This window comes from Bactrocera tryoni, chromosome 1 (genome assembly GCF_016617805.1).
Source record: "Bactrocera tryoni isolate S06 chromosome 1, CSIRO_BtryS06_freeze2, whole genome shotgun sequence".
NCBI classification, from domain to species: Eukaryota; Metazoa; Arthropoda; class Insecta; order Diptera; family Tephritidae; genus Bactrocera; species Bactrocera tryoni.
In genome coordinates this window covers 18,153,166-18,173,953 of record NC_052499.1, presented here as the reverse complement: position 1 = coordinate 18,173,953, position 20,788 = coordinate 18,153,166, and the positions used below count along the sequence as shown (strand labels likewise).

The 20,788-nt window shown below is 36.4% G+C and overlaps 1 protein-coding gene across 2 annotated transcripts; it reads right to left on the bottom strand.

Annotated features, from left to right (window-relative positions):
- Positions 1-949: 949 nt before the first annotated feature.
- On the bottom strand, positions 950-20,509 carry LOC120781488 (serine protease inhibitor 88Ea). 2 transcript variants are annotated; one of them, XM_040113715.1, is made up of 3 exons: positions 20,183-20,509; positions 3,160-4,159; positions 950-1,397 (listed from the first exon to the last, which is right to left on the bottom strand). In XM_040113715.1, exons 2-3 carry the CDS (start codon positions 4,135-4,137, stop codon positions 1,107-1,109), a joined length of 1,269 nt encoding a protein of 422 aa, XP_039969649.1. In that variant the 5' UTR covers positions 4,138-4,159; positions 20,183-20,509; the 3' UTR covers positions 950-1,106. The 2 variants fall into 2 exon arrangements, with proteins under 2 accessions (XP_039969649.1, XP_039969654.1); XM_040113720.1 differs by having other exon boundaries at positions 20,399-20,507.
- Between the last annotated feature and the right edge of the window lie 279 nt (positions 20,510-20,788).

The window sequence follows — 20,788 nt, the reverse complement described above, 5'->3', positions numbered from 1 at the left end:
TAAATTTTTGCCAAATTACTTAAAGAACGCTGTTGTTTATTTTATATACACATGTAAAGCCAAGCAGGGAAGCATATTAATGTGGGGCAGCAAGAAAAAACAGAGCATAATAAATAATATGATATTCATCTTTGGAGACATTACCACGGTTTTTATTAGAGTAAATTTTTATTTAGTAACGGTACAGCCCGTACAAGCTGTTTCAAAAACACCTAACCTCAAAAATATTTTTGAAAAACCTTTAAACTGTAACAATAGTTAGAAAATAATTATCTCCTCTCATATTTATGAATACAGCTTATTTTTTGTAATTTTTTTTATAAAACTTTTTTTTAAATTAAAAAATTTTTTTAATTAAATAATTTTTTTATACAAACTTTTTTAAATTAAATATTTTTTTTATAAAACTAAATAATTTTTTTTTATAAATATATAAAAATACTACTAACAAATATTTTGTAAAAAATGTCTATTATTTCAAAAATGTATTGAGGCATTTTTCTTGTTGGCCCACATTATGCTATACATTAAGTTCACTGCGCTTAACGAAAATTAGTAAAATAGTTTAATTAAAATATTAAATAATTTGTAAAGCAGCGCTAATACCAAACGACAATGCATATACAGATTATTGTGCGTAATTGAAGACCAAGTGCGTGAAAAAAATATTAAAAACATCCAACCAAAACGCTAACTTGTTATTTATGAATGTATTATGTAAAAAAAAAAACAAAAAAACAAAAATAAATAAATATATAGAAAGAATAAAAATGAAATAAATAATAAATAAATAAAAAGTGCGATAAATAGCTGAGTAAAATAAAATCGGAAATTTTAAGCAAACAAGAAAATGAAAAAACTTATTTTATTTTAATTTTTTTTTTGTATTTTTTATTTTAATTTTTGATTTTTATACATTTTTTTATTATTATTTACACAACAATTTTTCTTTTTTTTCGCAACATATAAATTAGACGAAAGACATATTTTAGATGCATATACATTATTAAGATATTAAATATTTTGTTTTGTTTTGCATTATTTTAATTGTAGTTTGTTAAAAAAAAATAGTATTATTTCGAACTTCGAAATTCGTGCACACTTCTTCACTTCTGTGTCATCGGATCGCGATAGATGCCGGTAAATAATATCGCCTTGGCAGTGTAATCATAAATGAGAAAGAGGAATGGATGATTGCATTCGAATTTGGTTGGCTCAAGCGGGCGTGCCGAGCGGAAGCTGAAGAGCACCGTAGCCGCCGAGGCAGTGCTACCTTCCTCGTCAACATTTATCTTAGCCACATGCTTGGCATCGCCGAAACGCAAATTGTTGGCGAAAAATTCGCTAAGATCACAATCCTCTGCGAAGAGCGAATTAATGCCAATGTCACGCAGTACCTGTGGAGAGAGGAAAGGAAATTGTTAAATCACAAGCTTGAGCAGAAAAAGCGTTTAACCCGGTTGCTCTGAAACTATAATAATATATTTCACAATTACAAAATACTCCTTACAAGCACTTGGTTTTTATCGGTCAGTTTATATGACAGCTAAATGCTATAGTGGTCCGATATGAACAATTTCTTCGAAGATTATACCGTTGTCTTGAATAATAATCTATGCCAAATTTCGTGAAGACATCTTTTCAAATAAGAAAGTTTTCTATACAAGGACCTAAATTTGATCTTTCAGTGTGTACGGCAGCTATAGCATATAGTGGTCCGATATCGGTTTCAACAAAAGAGCAACTTCTTGGATGAAAAATGATGTGTGCAAAATTTCAGATCGATATCTCAAAAAATGAAGAACTAGTTCAGTTCGAATATATGTATTCAGACGGACAGACGCACATAGCTAAATCGACTCAGCTCGTCTTGCTGGTAATTTATATCTAAATAACGCTACAAAAGTATACCGATAGGGACAGCAAACGATATCATATTTTTTCTCGTTCTTTTGGCATTTCTCTTCAGTAAGGTTTGCCATTTCATCCTGGAAAGATATACGATCCAACAACGAGTCGAAACTATTAAAATTTACTACCGAAATTCGAAGGTAGTGACCGCAACTTTGAGAGTGCTACGTCCAATTTCTGGTCGTCATAATCGTCCTGTCAGATCAACAATTGAGCGTCTAGTGGAAAAATTTGAATCCACAGAACTGGAGCCGCTTAACCAGCAGAATCGTTGTATGTTTGTGAATTGGGCTGAGCAACAACTTGAAAGTGATCCGAATTTTTTCATCGAGGCTCATTTCTGGCTGAGTGGCTTCGTCAATAAGCAAAATATGCGTTATTGGTCAGGTAGCAATCCACACGTACACCATGACCGATTTATTGAAAACCAAGTTTGGTGAAAGTGTTATCTCAATTGCCCGCCTCGGTCGTACGATTTGACGCCGTTAGACTATCTGCTGTGGGGCTGCGTCAATTTTATGGTCTATGCCAACAAGCCAGCGACGATTGCTCAACTTACTACGAATTTCGAACGTGAAATTGCAGCAGTATCGGCCGATTTACATATGTTTGTAACCTATCGAAAATTGGGTTCAGTGTCTGGAACCAAGAGGCAGGAAAAATGATTATAATCCAGGTCCGTTCCGGTTACGTAACCAAGACTGTCCTGAGAATCGAAGTACGGAGTTTGTATATTGGGAACGAATAAGTAACTAATTCAGCAACTTAGCTATGCCTGGAGCGATAAATTTATTAATACAACCGCTGAATCCATCAATTTACAAGTGACCGTAACGGAAGTACCCTTTAGACAACTATATTGAGCGTGTAACTTGTAAGTTCAATAGTAAGAACGAATATATTCAAGTATGCGAGTCTGATCTCATTCCATAAAAGTTCTCATAGAAATCTGTTAAATGTCCACAGGAGTTTTAACTCAGGATCTGTTAGCCGAATAATACTAAGACCTCCATCATAATATCGACTAATCAGCTGGTTATATATCTACCATTTGCACCCAATTCTTGAAACTCGGCTCTCTTATCTTAACTTTGTATCTACATAACGATATTTGACAGACAGAATGTTAGCCTTATTCAAAACCATGGTCTAAGGCAAAGGCTAGCTTCACACTTTAGGAAATATCACTGTCAAAACTTTAAATTATGTTTTATACTTAAATAAAGTTATAAGTTAAGTGCCACTTACCGGTACCAATTCTAAGTTTTGTTCAAAAGCGAATTTCGGCAGTGACACATCGACCTCGCGAGCCATACCCTCTTTCAGCGCATCGTCCAATGTGTCCGGTGTCAATTTAGCCAAAACGCCATCCAAATTGTGGAAGGGTGGCAAAATAATGACCATTGAGATATCCGATTCTTTCTCATTGTCATTGGAAGTGACATAGGGCATTTCCAGCACGTAGGCACCCAAGTTTTCGTCCAAAGCTAAATTGTAGGTGCCACGCTTGTGCATCATATCGACAAATGATTGTTTACTCTCTGATGTATAGAAGATGTCCTTCTTGGTATCTTTAGGATCAAATTTGTTCGACCACTGTCCCTTGAAGTAGGCGGCATTTGCCAGCACTAATTTTGTTTGTGCGTCGACCTCTCCCATCTTCAACATGTCGGATATTTCATTCCTTGTTACATTACTAATCCAATTATTGATTTCAACGCGGCACTCTTCTGACTTGGTTTGGAAATCGAGCGGAGCCAACTCCTGGTGGAATACATCCTTCACACATTGTGTTAGAACTTCATCTTTATCGAAGAATATGCGATCGGCTGCGGAAAATTGCAGTGGCGTGTTCTTCGAACGCGACAAACGACTGCTACGCTCCAAAGTGTAACCCTTAAGCACGTGATTCTTATTCTCTGCCCACTCCAGCGATAGCGCCTTCGTCAATTCGGTTTGGGTTTGGCCGCGTGAGCCGAAATAGGCCAAAAGTAGTGCATGATATGTGCTGTACGGTGAAAAGAAGACATTCTCATTGGGTGTGGCCTTATTGATGGCTTGCAGCATAGACAAAGTGAAGTTCTGCTGGCCGCGATACAGATCGGAACGTACGGTGCGCGGCACATTGCTGTCATCCGGTCTAATTTGGCAGGGTTGCTGTGCAAAGACGACACCCGCCAGACAGCACACGAACAATGTTAGAATTTGTAAACTTAAACGCGACATTGTGACTTCACCAACGGAGTATCTGCAATGAAATGGCAAATTTTGTTGTAGTGCGTCGAAATATATGCAAGCAAAATTAATTATTTAGAATTTGGAACTTAAATAAATCCAAATTGTGAACAAAGCGTAAATCGTTAAAATCAATGAGTGACTAGATTTGGATTACTGAAGTCTTTGCCCCACAACGCTTGGTGAAAAAAAAACCCACAACAAGTAAACGCTTTTAGCACAAACGACCTTGCTGTTGAGCCATCGAGCCGCATTTCAAATCGGTGAGACATCACCTTTGGCATGAAACAAAAGCGACCAAATCACTTTGTCACACGCTTGCTGGGGGGCTGAGTGCCACCATTCGCATTAGCGTATTTGCATAGCTAATATTTATTCCATATTTTTCCAATTCATTTCGTCATTTAAGCAAATTAGCATGGCGGCGACACCTCAAATCAGCTGGCTTGCAAGCTAACAAAACGTGACCCGAATGCTAGGTGATTGGCCGCTCTTCAACTTGACTCATTTGGCTCAAAATTCCGCAGCTGTGATTCTGTATAGGCTGTGATCAAGCACGATTTACAAGCGAAACATGCACAGGGGTGTACTACACCCGTTGTGCTTTGTAGAAACAAAGAAGGCATACAATTTCGTTAACTATACTTTCCTGAAGTTGCTCCCTCATGTCTACAAGAGGTACTGTAAGCTTTTTTCGAGAAATCTAGGTTACTTAGCACATTATACAGTGGCTAGTATAAGTTATGAAGGCTAGATGTTGTTGAAAACCTTTAGAAAGGCTCTGAGTTCTAATACTGAAGGAAATTATTCCTTAAATAATTCGGTTGAGTAAATAGTCCTTGACATAAATTCACATCCATTATATAGATTTCACTGTCATTTGAAAGGCATGTACTCCGAAATTATTTTAGACATCGAAGTAATTTTATAAATGTGGATTTGTTAGATGGGTCTACAGAAGTATTCAACAAGTTCTGTTAAAATTTAACTCTGAACAACCTTCAGATGATCTTTTTGTCCTCAGTAAGGCTAGCCTCTCCCTAGTTGTGGGCTTTTAACGGCCATTGTCCTACTGACGTCCACGCAGTAAGGCTGGGAAACCTGCCAGACGGCTACTGCAGAAGCTGTATGGAAGACGATGAGGTGGAAGCAACTCAGTACTTCCTTCTTGACTGTCCCACGTTTGAGAGGTCAAGACTTCAACACTTGGAGGCACATACTTTCAGACATCCCATGCAGAAGCTGTGTGGAAGACGATGAGGTGGAAGCAACTCAACACTTCCTTCTTGACTGTCCCACGTTTGAGAGGTCAAGACTTAAATACTTGGAGGCACATACTTTCAGACATCCCACCGAGCTGGCGGGAATGGAAAATAAACGCCTGTGTAAATTTTGTATTGACTACTAAGTGTTTTGCTAATTTATAGTTCGAACACTTGAGTTCTTCGTTTCTATGGCATCACAAAGGACTACATATAGTAGTTCACGAGCGATATTTGATCAGCCATCTAACCTAACCTAACCTTCACATGTTCGTTTCTCAGTAGCGGTGGAATTAAGATTATTAAATTAGAATGAAAATTTTAAAAAATGTGGGCTTAACAAAGATTTCTAACAATAAAATAATTAGTTTCTTTATCGACGAAACAAAAGCCCGAACGTGGTTAGCTGAGCTCATATATGAGCACGCTACCATTTACGGTCAACCGTGAAGGTTAGACGTCTTGCTTACCGACCGGATTTACCAGCCCAGACATATCCTTTACTACTCACTATGAAAACAATTATATTTTCCTTAAATTAAGGAGATAATGAGAGATCCGTCGATCAAAGAAAAAATTTGTATTAAAGTTATTGTCCCCAAATCTTAAGAATTAAAGAATAGAGAATAGTGAAAATAAGAAAAAGAAGACTAAAACAAGAAACCTTTGATCAGTCAACGTGACTTTGTTTTGTTTATGAACGTTCTATATTGATAGCCTAAAATTCGTGGCCGTGACATGTGTCAAATCCGCTCCTGTATTCATAAAAAACGTATTTTCGCTTAAACGTTTGTATGTGTGTAGAAAAATATGCAATAGAAAACAAAAAGTAAATAAAAAAATGTCAGTGTGACCAGCTGGTGAACACGCACCCACAATCCAATTAGCGTGTGGGTTTTCATATTTTGTAAATTGCGCTGGAAGTAAACGCAAAATATTTTTTTTTTTTGCAATATCGGCATTTTGTCAACCTTGTCTTTCAGTAAATCTGCAATAAATCGTTTTTTATCTTTACGAGCAAGGAGAAATAGTTGACAATCGCAAAACCTTCAAAAGTATTGTAAGCTTTGGTCGGCTTAATTTGTTAGTGTAATTGAAAAATTGATTTATTGAACTTACTATGTGACTTAATTAACCTAATCATTCGTATCCGATAATTACTGAACGAGCATTCGCACTCTAAAGATATCTACTGAAGGGGTACATCATATCATTCACAAATATTTGGGTATGAGAGAGCTCTGTGTGAAGTGACTATTCGAGCTTTTGCATCGAATGTAATAATATTGTGGTAGCCAAGATACGCACCCGCCTCTGTGCAGCAAAAAACCCACGTCAACAGTTCAAGCTTCTGACGAAGAGCTGCAAACGAAACCAATAGTTTTCGGAAAAGCATAAGAACAGCCGGTACGATGAGGAGTGCCGTGTCACAGTGGAAGAAAACAGACTGCGTACCTCGCAACGTTAGAATCAAATACAACATGTACGGGATGAGATAGATACCGAGAATTGAAGACAGAAGCGAGACGCATTTGCAGACAAAAAAAGAGAGAGGCCGAAATGCGTGGTTACGAAGAGCTTGACAAGCTGGCCGGCAGGGATAAAGCTCGCAAAAACTACGAAAATATGCGGCGACTAACGGAATGTTTCAAAACCGGAGCATTCTCACGTAGAACCCACAGAGGTGATCTAGTGACTGATGTCCAGAGCATACTAAAATTATGGAGGGAACACTTCTTCAGCCTGCTGAATGGCAGTGAAAGTATAACTCCAGAAGAAGACGAACCCGATTCCCCAATCGATGATGATGGAGCGGACATTCCATTGCGCGGCCATGAAGAAGTTCGAATAACAATTACCTAAAGAACAACAAATCGGCGGGGGACGTTCGATTGCCGGTCGAGCTATTCAAACACGGATAAGGAGCAATGCATCAGTTTCTTCGTAGAATATGGTCAGACGAAAGCATGTCCGACGATTGGAGTTTAAGTGTGCTCTGCCCAATTCACAAAAAGTGAGACCACACAATCAGCGCCTACTACCGTGGGATAAGCCTCCTCAACATCGCATTTAACGTTCCAACGAGCGTATTGTGTGAAAAATTAAAGCCCACAGTCAGGCTTTAGGCCTGAAATTCAGCAACCGACCAGACATTCACCATGCGCCAAATCTGGGAAAAGACCCGTGAAAAGTACATCGACACACACCACCTTTTCTTCAATTTTAAGCTGCTTTTGACAGCACGGAAAAAAGCTGCTCTATGATGCTATGTCTGAATTTTACCAAAATCTTACTCAGGATCGGGAAAACCCTCTCCGAGCCGTTCGACAAGGCGACTCTGCGGGATGTTCGATACCAGACGAGGTTTTAGACAGGATAGTTTGCTATAGTGCGCCTTCTTCTAGATAATGCTGGACAAAAGGTAAGGACTACTGTGGTTCGCAGATGATATTGACGTCGTAGACCTTAACAACAGAGCCGTGAGCGCAAGTTTTTCCAACCTAGAAAAAAAGGGAAAGAGGATGATCTTGTCGAGAACAGGTGTAAAACGAAGTGTCTGAAGATCACACACGCAAAGAATCCTCGTGTCTTGGAAATTACGTTGCAGTTGGCGGCTATAAATTTGAAGGGAAGGACTTTGTCTATCTCGGAACTAGCATAAACTCCACCAAACAATCTAAGCCTGGAGATCAAGCGCAGAATAACTATTGCCAAAAGGTGATACTTTGGGATCAGTAGACAATTTAGAAAAAGCTTCCTCTCTCGACGACCAAAAATTACGCTTTATATATCTCTTATTATTCGCGGTCGCGGTCTTTGGAGCTGTCCGCCTGAGAGATGAGAACGGGACTAGATAGAACCACTAATTGTATGAGCTCTACAGCGACATGAATATAGTTAAACGCATAAAAATCCAACGAATGTGCTGGTGAGGTTATGTCGGACGCATGAAAGACGATACTCCTGCGAAAAGTTATTCGATTCGAACAAATGGGTGGATAAGGGAAGTGCTTCCAATGCAAATACCAAGTGCTTAGGAATCTAGCTGCACTTAGGATATACAATTAGCGTGACTTCGCAATGAATAGAGACAACTGGCAACGTTTTATGTTCTCAGCTCAGACCGATGATGTAGAAGAACCTAGTCTCGGAAATTATAAAACTAAATGCAGAGATGCGAGACAAAAACTTGGCAAACGTGTAATTATTACGTCCCATTTTCTTAATGAGCCGCTGTGACTAATTTGGGTAACTGTCATTAGATATTTGAAAAGAGTGATTCATACGAAAGAAACTGGAATAAATTTAGCAATGACTTAGTACTTGTATCTCGCAAAAAGTTTACGAATCCACTTCAGGTCAGCTACGTAACGGCATTAAAGTGTTGCAATTACAAAAATTATTACAAATAAAACAACAACAATAAAAAGTGAAAGTTTCACAACGCCAATAATATAATGTTGTTGTGAAAATATAAACAATCACATATGACTTTAGTATTTAAGTGAAGTATTTCTCGTGCGATAATCATTAAAAAAGTATCAGCAACAACCCAGCAAGCAAAGAGCTGGGATACGGGAAATTTTATCGCTGCTTTAGTGATAGTATGGTAGAAACATTCCCCAAATAGTTTTGAGGTAGGCTGCCCGGTTGACAATCCCTGGCCGAAAAAATTCGAGCCTTTTCAAGTTACGTAGACTTGACTGTCATGGAATACAAAATATAATGAGTATTAATTTCCCACATAAGCAAGGTTTTTAACAGATCGCTGGAAATTAGCAACTTAAAGCTCTGCATAGCGAGATGGCATAATTCAAAATAAGAAATTGTTACGGAGCCCAAGGTAAAATTGGGAAAAGAGTTTTTTTTGGAAGTTGACGTCATTAAACTGGAGTTGTCGACGGTGTGTCGCAGTTATCATACAAGGCCTCGATATTCTCCCTTTTAAAAAGTGCATACAGCACGTATTGCCATTTAAATAAATATAGCCGACCTTTGTTTATGGTTTCGTGAGTAAAAAAAAATATTAAAACAGTCGTTAACTGGTTCACAATAAAAAGTAAGTGACGTCACAGTTGTAAGTAAAAGTAGCCACGGTAAAACGGGTTGTGACTACTTGGACAAACAATGATTCACGAGTTGTGTATATTCGTAGTATGTTTACTATAATGGGCATAATAAGTATGTATGTATGTATATATACTTACATATACACTCTCCGTATAATCTCCAGCGCTCTACAAAGAGTATCGGTCATAAACGTTGTCGATGCGCAAATCTTGTGCAACATCAGGCATGACAAATACCTTTATTTATACATGAAAATATGTATGTATGAAGGCCTATAGTACTATGGCCGAAGGAAGACAACAATCTGCACTGTGATTAAGCGCCCAAAGCAGTTTCAACATGCGCGTACATTTCATAATGAGTTGGACTAATTGGATTGCCAAAGAAAGTCAAAGAAAAGCTGTGTTGCCATTTTGGCATTTCTGTTCGAGTCGAAAACGAGTCCAAATAAATAAGATTTCAAGTAATTGCAGCAGTACTCGAACATACCCTGTAAGAAAAATTATTGAAAGCTAAGTTGTAGGTCTTCGGAGTGGTGGTCTGATCACTCCCAATATAGTCCAGAATTGGGCATTGCAAGCGGGTCTGTATTTGAAGCCACGACAGGCCGGTTTGGCAAGCACCGACTACATGATCCTCCATTCAGTGGGAAAAAGGTTCAGAGTAACCATAGAAAAAGATGGTTGGCGCAAAGTTATATTAGCTGTGCGCAATACATTGGAAAACTCATGCATTGTCTATACGATGATCTGGACAGAAGCATGGTAAGAAGAATGATCGGAAATATTCAAAGTTCCTACTCTCTCGATCAAAGGATTGTAGTAACATGATTGAAATACTCACTAGTCGCAATCTGATGCAGCGAACGCCTGCAGAATGGGGCTGACAGATCGAGAATACTGCAGGAAATGTCAAGAGTAAAACATCATCGAAACAATCTAGCATCTCTTTTGCATTTATCTTACATTGGCAGGCGTTTGGGGCCACACAGTATGAATCACTGGAAGATGTGACGTAAGTGAGGACGCGGAGTCTGTTGAAGCGTAGGCAGCCCAAAAAATAAGAACTCCTCATGGACTTTATAACAGAACTCCATATGGTATTACAAAGGACCAAAACTGGTCCCTGGTCCATGCGTGGCTCAGCCTACCAGACTAACCGAACCTAAGCTATAGGTCTAGCAAGTGTTTTGAAAATGCCGCTGAAGCTAAAAACTCATCAGTCATTAGACCAACGATCTCCTGTGACTGTGACAATAACGTGATTATTATCTTTATTCTATACTTCTATCACTCTTTTGTTGCCTAATGGATGTCGTTGCAGTCGGGGAAGTTGAAAAAAAGTCACAGCTGTTCAAAAATAAGTGAAAATAATGAAGAAATTCGCTATATTTTGATATTTTTGTATAAAAAAGGGAAGAATGCCACGCAAGCCACCAATGAAATTTGTGAAGTTGACGGAGACGATGCTGTATCAGTTCGTGTAGCACAACAATGATTCGCTCGTTTCCGTTCTGAAAATTTCGAAATGAAAGATGAACCTCGCTCTAGTAGACCTATCGTTGAAGAAGTCGATGAAGTTATGGAAAAGATTGACCAGGACCGTCACATAAGCAGCCATGACATGGCTAAGGAACTTAACATTCAGCATCAAACGGTTTTGAACCATTTAAAAAAGGCTGGCTACAAAAAGAGGCTCGATGTTAGGGTACCAGATGAATTGTCTGTGAAAAATTTAATGGACCGAATTAACATCTGCGATTCTTTGCTGAAACGAAATGAAATCGAATCATTTCTGAAGCGAAAGGTAACAGGAGGCGAAAAGTGGATCAAATACGACAATAATGTGTGAAAAAGATCATGGTCCAACAAATGGTCGCAAAGCCAGGATAGATGCCTCGAAAGGTTATGCTGAGTATTTGGTGGGATTGGAAAGGAATCATCCACTATAAGCTGCTCCAGCCTAGTCGAACGATTGATTCTACATTTTACCTTCAACAACTGATGAGATTGAAGCAAGCAATCGAAAAAAACGGCCAGAACTGATCAACAGAAAGGGCTTCGTCTTCCATCAGGACAACGCTAGACCACACACATCTTTGATGACTCGGCAAAAACTGGGAGAACTTGACTGGGAAGTTTTGATGCATCCACCATATAGAAGACTTTATTCAATAGAACTCCCTTAATGGAATAAAGTTGGCTTCAAGAGAAGTCTGTGAAAATTACTTGTCCCGAGAAACCAGAAAAGTTTTACACTGATGGAATAATAATAGGCGGGAAAATGGCAAAAAGTTGTCGACCAAATTGGTACATATTTGGTTCATTAAAGTTCATTACAAATATAAAAAAATTAAGTTGAAGTTTGATTAAAAATACAGTAGCAGTTTTCGAAGAAGGTATAACTAACTGCCGTAAAGCTCTTACGAATGTGTTAATCGATGTTATATGATATAAATCGGTTTGAATTTCTGCATGATACTTAAGAATGTCAACATCTTAAATGCTATAATTCGATCGCGAGCTAGACCGAAAGTCGCAACAACTCCTTTGCTATGCCAAATGGGAACAAAAGTTTCATAAGAATAAGTAACTGGAGATCTGCTGTATTTAAAAAACAAGTTCTCAGCTTCATGTCAATTTAATGTTAAACCAATTGTTTAAACACTCTGTATAGAGAATTAATTTATTTGTACGTGAACTATTTATGTTAACGAAGTGCACTTAATGTCGCAGATAGCCTTTCAATGTGACCACACTTGGGAAATCCCGAAGTATTTAAGAAGTTTATAATTGGTTTCCTACGTGTTTTCTTAATGATGGGGAAATCCTCAATTATTAGTCGTGCCTTTAGCTATTAAATTCATAAATATAAATATTATATTGGCAGAATATTAGAAGGTTCGCACCTGCGTAAGCGACTATTTAAATATATTTTATGAATGTGCAGACATACTGACACCGGTTTTTACGCTCAAGCTTTTTACGATCTAGAGCCAGTTAGTAATATATTAAAGTAGCTTAAGTCGCTTTAAATTAATGGAAAAACTAAAGTCGATTTAAGCTATTTTACATTACATTCACCTAAATTAGCAGTTTTGTGTGGTTTTTGGCCTGGTGGAATCATCGGTGGTTTCAAGAATTTGTGAAATTGAGTGGCCTCCAAAAAACTGTGATTTGACACTTTTAGACTACTTCTTGTGGCGTTATTTGAAGTCATCGGACTTCATCAATAAACCAGACCTACTTCAAGCTTTAGAAGAATATTGAAAGTGCTATTCGTCACACACGACTTGATTTAGTAGAAAAGGTTCTCAAAAATTTGGGTCATCGTATTCGTTCCTGCAAAAGAAGTCGTGAAACCATTTGAATGATATTATATTCAGAACTTAATTGTAACGATTTTACTTCGCAATAAATAAAAAACATTTGAATTTCCTTAACAATTAGTGTATTTTTTTTTAAGAAATCATATCAAACTTATTGGAAAACCCTATATGACTTTAAAGTTTAAATATTAAAATTCTCATTATTTTTTTTAACACACCTCGTATTGGTATATCTACCAGAGGTCTCCTTACAGTGAATAATTTCTCATTTTCTACAAACATGCTAGCGACCGTAGAGAAGAGAGCTAAAACCCTGGTCAGGCGGGATGCAATAGGTTTGAGATGCGAGTAATAGGTTTAAAATAATAACTGAGGGCTGATTAGTAAGAGGCGAAGCTGCTTGCATCATTTTTATGACAAATTATACATATATCGATTATAATGATCTTCTTGTCGATACTTGACTTGTCGATACTATTGTTGTAGTACGATCAGCCTCCTCCTTCTTTGAAATAGGCTTGAGGTCCTAAAATTCACTTTATAGGTAATAAAGAAAATGACAAAATATCGGTACTCGATAGTGGGAAACATTTGGCGTATCATGTGCTTGAATCTCTAAGCCAAACAGTCTGGTGAGTCTATGAGGTATAATATGCTTGTCGGTCATGTCCGCTTAAACAATATCTTATGAGCTAGCTTTATGATCTCAAGCGTTCATATATAAAAAATTAATCAGAATTTGCATGAAATAAAAGCAGTCTACATAAGATTCACAATAATGATAAAAGATCGAGTTTTTACCATAATTAATCGTATATATACGTATGTATGTATGCAAATACGAATTTTCTTGAAAAAGAGATAAGGGATTTTATGTTTAATATGAATTGCTTATGTCCCTTACATACATATTTCCACTTAAAGAGCTCTTTCGCACTTCGAAAGTTTTATTTATTACAAAGTAAACCAACAACAAAAGCATTTATCAAAACCTCAAAGTTAACAGAGTTCACATTCTACATATAATTTCATGGTAGATTACCCAGGGTTATCTTTCCTTGTTGTTGTTTAATTCAAAATGGCAAGTATTAACAAGTAAGGAAGGGCTAAGTTCGGGTGTCACCGAACATTTTATACTCTCGCATGATAAAGTGATAATCGAGATTTCATTATCCGTCATTTACATATTTTTCAAATACCGTATTTGTGTAAAGTTTTATTCCGCTATCATCATTGGTTCCTAATGTACATATTATACAGAGAAGGCATCAGATGGAATACATAATAGCGTTATATTGGAAGAAGGCGTGGCAGCGAACCGATTTCACCCGTATTTCGTACATGTCATCAGGGTGTTAAGAAAATGTTATATACCGAATTTCATTGAAATCGGTCTAGTAGTTCCCGAGATATGGTTTCTGGTCCATAAGTGGGCGACGCCACGCCACAATTTTTAAAAAAAGCCTGGGTGCGGCTTTCTTCTGCCATTTATTTCGTAAAATTTTTTAGTGATTTTCAACATAACCTTTGTATGGGAGGTGGGCGTGGCTATTATCCGATTTCTTCCATTTTTGAACTGTATATGGAAATGCCTGAAGGAATCGACTCTATAGAGTTTGGTTGAAATAGCTGCAGTAGTTTCCGAGATATGTACAAAAAACTTAGTAGGGGGCGGTGCCACGCCCACTTTTCCAAAAAAATTAAGTCCAAATATGCCCCTCCCTAATGCGATCCTTTGTGCCAAATTTCACCTTAATATCTTTATTTATGGCTTAGTTATGACACTTTATAGGTTTTCGGTTTTCGCCATTTTGTGGGCGTGGCAGTGGGCCGATTTTGCCCATCTTCGAACTTAATCTTCTTATGGAGCCAAGGAATACGTGTACCAAGTTTCATCATGATATCTCAATTTTTACTCAAGTTACAGCTTGCACGGACGGACAGACGGACGGACAGACGGACGGACAGACGGACGGACAGACAGACATCCGGATTTCGACTCTACTCGTCACCCTGATCACTTTGGTATATATAACCCTGTATCTGACTCTTTTAGTTCTAAGACTTACAAACAACTGTTATGTGAACAAAACTATAATACTCACCTTAGCAACTTTGTTGCGAGAGTATAAAAAGCTTATGCATTTGTTCAGTATTATGTGCTTCACAGGGTTCACCTAACGGTTGTTTATAATGATGTATACCCCAAATTTCTATAGTAGAGGATTTTAATCAAAGCTTGAAGCTATATTTGCAATCAGTATAAATTTTTGACCCGGAAAATTGTTTAATGACAAGTGATTCCCGTTCGATGCCTTAGTAAACTTGGCTTCTCCTTTAAAAAATGTTATTATAAGTCCAAAAACTCCAGCGGACTCCATGGACATTTGGTTTAAACAAGACGGGTCCATTTCTCACACATAGCATTAATGAATAGATTTATTGAGAGAAGACTTCGGTGAGCAGATAAGTTCCCGTTTTGGGCCGGCCGATTAGTCACCAATATCGTGTGATATCACACCGTTAGACTTTTTTCTGTGGGTATATGTAAAGTTTAAAGTCTATGCAGACAATCTTGGATGAAAACATCAGGTTTGTCATTCGTCAGTTACCAGTCGAAATAATCGAACGAGTCATCGACCACTAGACTGAACGAATGGATCATCTGAGACGTAGCCGCGGCCAACATTTGAAAGATAATCTTCAAAAAATAAATGCCAAAGAATGTTCTTTAGACTGATAAAAAACATTCCCCAATAAATTTGAAGTATCTGTGTTAGTGAACTTCGTATATATCATATACAAGTACAAGTAACGAAGAACAGAGAACATTATTCCTTTTCTCAACTCATTTCTACAAGGTTTTCTATTGTAGTTCCGCTTTTTAACCAAATTGACTTCTAGCCAGTAAATATGCTTTGAAATAACTTTTTGAATAATAAAAAAGCAAATATTAAATATATTTAACCCTTTGTGGGTGCCACTGGGTCTTTGAGACCTTTGCTTATATTTCTGTTATATTTTTCAAAATAAGGAAATAATTAGTCTAACAGCCGGTCTGACGAAAGTAATTTGTATAAATTTGTGATTTTAAATATAATTAATAATATTTAAAAAGTGGGTTAGTAGAAAAAAATTATTCCAACTGTTATTGAAAGTACTAAGTACTTTTGTTAATAAAAAGAACACAAGAACTATATAAAAATTTAATTTTTCTTTACGAGTTCCAACAACTACAAAGTGTATCCATATGACCCAATCCGGCTCGCGGCGGGTTAAGCTGGATGCATTTGGTGCTAATTTTTGTGTCAACAAATTGTGAGTACATACCTACATAATGTATATTTATTTATCCATACAGCTTTTCGCGTTTTATTTTGTGCAAACTCACGTATTTACATACAAATGGTTGGTCTTGTCTTGCACGGTTGCTGCAAAACAATTGAAATAACATTTTACGGTACGCGTAACCTCCAAAAACACATGAATAAAGTCAATTCATAGGCAGCTACAACTCGAAGCCGGATCTGCGGCTGGTGAGCAGATGCGCACAGAGAGGTTTTGTTTTTATAAATACAAGTATACATACATATGTACCAATGTGTGAAGAAAGGAAGTGAAACCCGGAAAATAGCAAAAAATGCATTTTTGAATGTTGCAAAGTGAAATTTTGTACATTCGTATTAACATATGTACTGGTATTAACAAGTATATGCATGAATGTTGTATGTATATTAGGGTGGGTCAAAAAAGCGCATATTATTTTTCGCTTGGTACTCTGAAAATTGCTTGATAGAAACCTCCAAAACAGGCGCTCCAAGTATGAACTCTCAATTGATACGGAGAGGACCTCCGCCTAACGGTTTTCTATTTTTTCTTACTCACAGTTAGAAAAATTTGTATCTTGCTTCCAACTAATTAAAAAAAAATTCGTTTTATAGATTTTATAGGAAAATTAAATGCTTTTCAAAAAAGATCTTAAACGACTTAAGCGTTTAAGAGATCGATTATTTTTAAAGAAAATGTTTTTCTTACAATTTTTATAATTCAGCGAAAAAAAGTTATTATAAATTTTAAATCTTCTGACTTTGCAGGAAATTTACTGTGAAAAACATTAGATTTTTTTTACCCACCCTAATGTATATGCAATATTAAGTTGCATATTGCATTTATTTTTAGGTAAAACCAGTGAGTAATATTGAAGTTTTACAGCTATATTAGTACACATTTATATTTACATCGTCTTAACCTTTCAGCGAAAGCATAAGCTGATAAAACGAGGGACTTATGTGCCTAAAATATAATATTAACCGACTTTGCTGTGGTTTTTGAGCGTTTACAATTAAATAAATTCTAAGAAATTTGAAGTGAAGTTTTTACAAAAAAAAAAATATATTTTCATAAGTTAAAGAAACTTTTCAGAGTGGTCGACCACTCATCGAGTAGCGTCCCTTTGCTTCCTAAAAGGAAAAAATAATACAAAAGGATAAACAAATGACTTTGAAATTCAAAACTGGACGAAAGATCCGTCTCTCAGTGACCTCTGCATTTACAGAAAGTTTCAAGGGTATTCCTCTTTATATGATCGTGTATAGTAACAATAAAAAGCGATCTAGTGGGGATACACCGAAGCTCTGCCATGCGCTTGTCTGAGGTTTTGTTCTTTTTCCCCCTCCTTTTGACCCAAATACATTACTAGGCGACCATTATTAGACAAAACTATACTTTTTTTTACTGAACATAACGTAGTTGAGATTTATTGGAGAGGCCAATAACCCTACTGAGTATACTAGCGGTGGTAATAATCATACGAGTATTAACCTCTTACCTATTACCAATAGACAACGAAATTAATTTTAGATTTTGCATATAATGTTTTTATAATAAACTGTGTTTAAACTGAAATCAACGGATCAACTTTTGCATTTCTTTCCAAAATGGGACATTAAGAGACGGATCGAACGCGCAATACTCCACAAAGTGTTGAAAAACCTTTACTCAGTTGAAAAAAAAAAATACAATTTATCACTCTTCTTGGACTCTTTCAAGCTAATGAGAGTCCTAATTATACAATAATTCTAAGAATTTAACTTTTTGCCATACCAATTCCAGTTCTATGGACTTTCAGCAATCATTCAGCTTAACAGAATGCTAGCTGAACATTTTTTTTTGGTATTAATAAATAATTAGAAGTCAATATAAACTTCCCCCTAACTGTTGGTAAATTTTTAGGAAAGATGTTTTCGGGTCAAAACATATATTTTTTTAATATGAAATTCCCACCAGAAAATCAATTTGTTGAGTTTCGAAGTCGCAACTCACAGGCTGGAATACTCGCATCCAATATGCTGAGTTTCTGGAATACAACTCTATACAAAGCTTTAGAGCCGCTTCGGCATTCTGAATCGTAGAACTTTGTAGCGACTTAGAAAGGCATGAAAGTGTCCAATCGATTTGCCATTTCATTGCTGTTTACATGTATAGGGTATCGTTTGCATTTCCTGAGAAAATTTACCACAGTAATGTGTATATTGTTTATACCATAAGAAAGTAGATCAACGAGCATAAAGCTTGCTTTTAAAAAAATATAATATTTTGCGTCGAAATTTTTAAATGAAAATTGCAAAAACTTTTTTGATAGAAGGTCCAACATAAGGAGAAAAATAAATATTAAAAAAAATATGCAGTGTCTTTGGAACATAAGAAGCTAGGTTTACAACCAATTTCGTGAGAGGAAAATTTTTTACTAAATATTAAAAAATCCAAAACTTGGATATTTGAATTTTTCAAATATATTTTCAGGTTATGTGAAAAAGTTTATACTATATACGAAAGTTATAGAATTTTTCACTACCTACAATATTGTTTTTTTTTCTATAAGACTCGTAGGTTTGCCGGAAATCGAGGTATACTGTTTTTAGCCCTTAAAAATTCAACCACGACCCTTCCGGAAATCCAGGTATACTGTTTTTAAACCTTAAAAATCCAAGCAGGACCCTCCCATTCCGTTTCTCGATTGCAGTTCCACCGTAAACTATTTTTCTTTAATATTTGACATTTAACTTTATGGGTTTCTTATCATTTTCAAAGGCTTCTGCACTAATCTATTAGATAGCTTTCTATAGTAACTTTTATACCCTGAACAGAGAATATTAAATTTGGCACAAACCCTACAATGTATTTATTGTATTGAAATTATCAGCGTGAGTCGATATAGCCATGTCAGTCGGTCAGTCTGTCTGTTTATAAATACACAAACTAGTCCACAGTATTTGAGTTACCGATCAGAAATTTTGCAGACGTCTTTTTCTCCCCAAGAAGCATCATCCTTAATGTATTATTAGTGGTGTAACTAACCCGGGTTTAGTTCATTTAAATAGATTGTGTACTCGAAATTCAATGATTTCTAATAAATTAAGTGAGTCAAAGATGTTGATAGGTCGTGAATGGCACTCAGATCACCAAATATTTGTTATTAACCTTAAAGTTCAGGCCAAGCTCAACTGAATTATAAGATTCAGACAAATGAAATAAATTAAAATGTTCAGATTGAATTATTTTCAGATTGCAACCAGTGATTTCATATTTTATAGCCACCTTTCTCGCCTATATTGACACACGGTGTAGAAACGTTTCGAGATAGCGCCACTTTGAATACAAAAGCGGCTTGAAGAGAGCCAGCTTTTAAAGCATTTTTAATGCTAATGTGGGGAAATGCCAGCCATGAAAACTGCACACACAAGACTGACAACAAAGAAACATTAAAAAAATTACATAAAATAGGTGTACAAGGCATTAAAAAAATCATTTCAAATATGATACACTCATTATCGTTACAAATATGGCAGCCAGCGGGTTTTAAAGTGAAGCGGCTTGTAAAGCGTACGTTGAACAAATAGTTTGTACATACATACATACATATGTATACATACACTTGTATATATTATATATATGTATGTATATATGAGTACCCGTACTTATATTAAGTAATTTGAGGTTTTTCCCCAAAAACGCCTAAATCAATGCAAATTCCCGACCGTCTCGGAGCGACGCGCGGCCACACCAGCGCAAGGTGATTGCGTGGGCGCGGCGGAGAGCGTAAAGTAGATAAATAAATAAATTTATTTGTTTGCATTTTTGTTGCGCTTAATGCGAATTATTGCCAATTACTGCTTCCAAATAGCAAGGCTATTTATTTATCTTTTTTTTTTTTTTGCGTGGAAAAATTAAGTGCACGAACTGCATGGAAATTATTGAAAAATACAATTTCATACAATAATTTTGAAATAATTTCAAAATAGATTTCAACTGCAGCTGATTTATGGCTGCATGCATAGCTTATTCATTATCTGTCTGCTGATTTTGGATTTCTCACTTTGGTTTGTTTGCCTCTCTTGCTTGGCTGTGTGATGATATAAGTGACCCGTTGAACCGGTCAGTCGTTCTCCTCTCGTCTTTTCTACAATATAAATCTTATGGCGAAAACACTTGTAACAACTCTGTGTTGCAGAAGCTAAACCAATTTCTTTTATTTTCTATATTTATTCTTATTAATATTTTTTGTTTGCACGTCAAGCTCGGCTTTAATCACCTTTTTTTTAACTACAATCAATTGCTTATATTTGTATATTTCCACTTTCACTTTCTTATTGCATAAAACACGTCGCAATTCCACTGACGCTCAAGTCGGACTGAAAGTTTACAATTACGAACGCCAAATGCACAGCTCACTTTGGTGCGTTTGCTTTAGATTTTAATATTGCGCTTACTGAGTCGAGCTTAGAGCTTTCAATGGCGAGCAATACAACTACATATCGTCAACTAAAATGCAAAATAACGTAATATCACTTTTGATAAGTTGACAGGCGAAGGTAAAACGATATAATAGAAAACACTCACATTGAAAAAAATTGAGTTTTGGTTATAAAATGGTTATATATTGGTTATATCCGACAGCGGTTGCTGAAAATTGTATGCTACA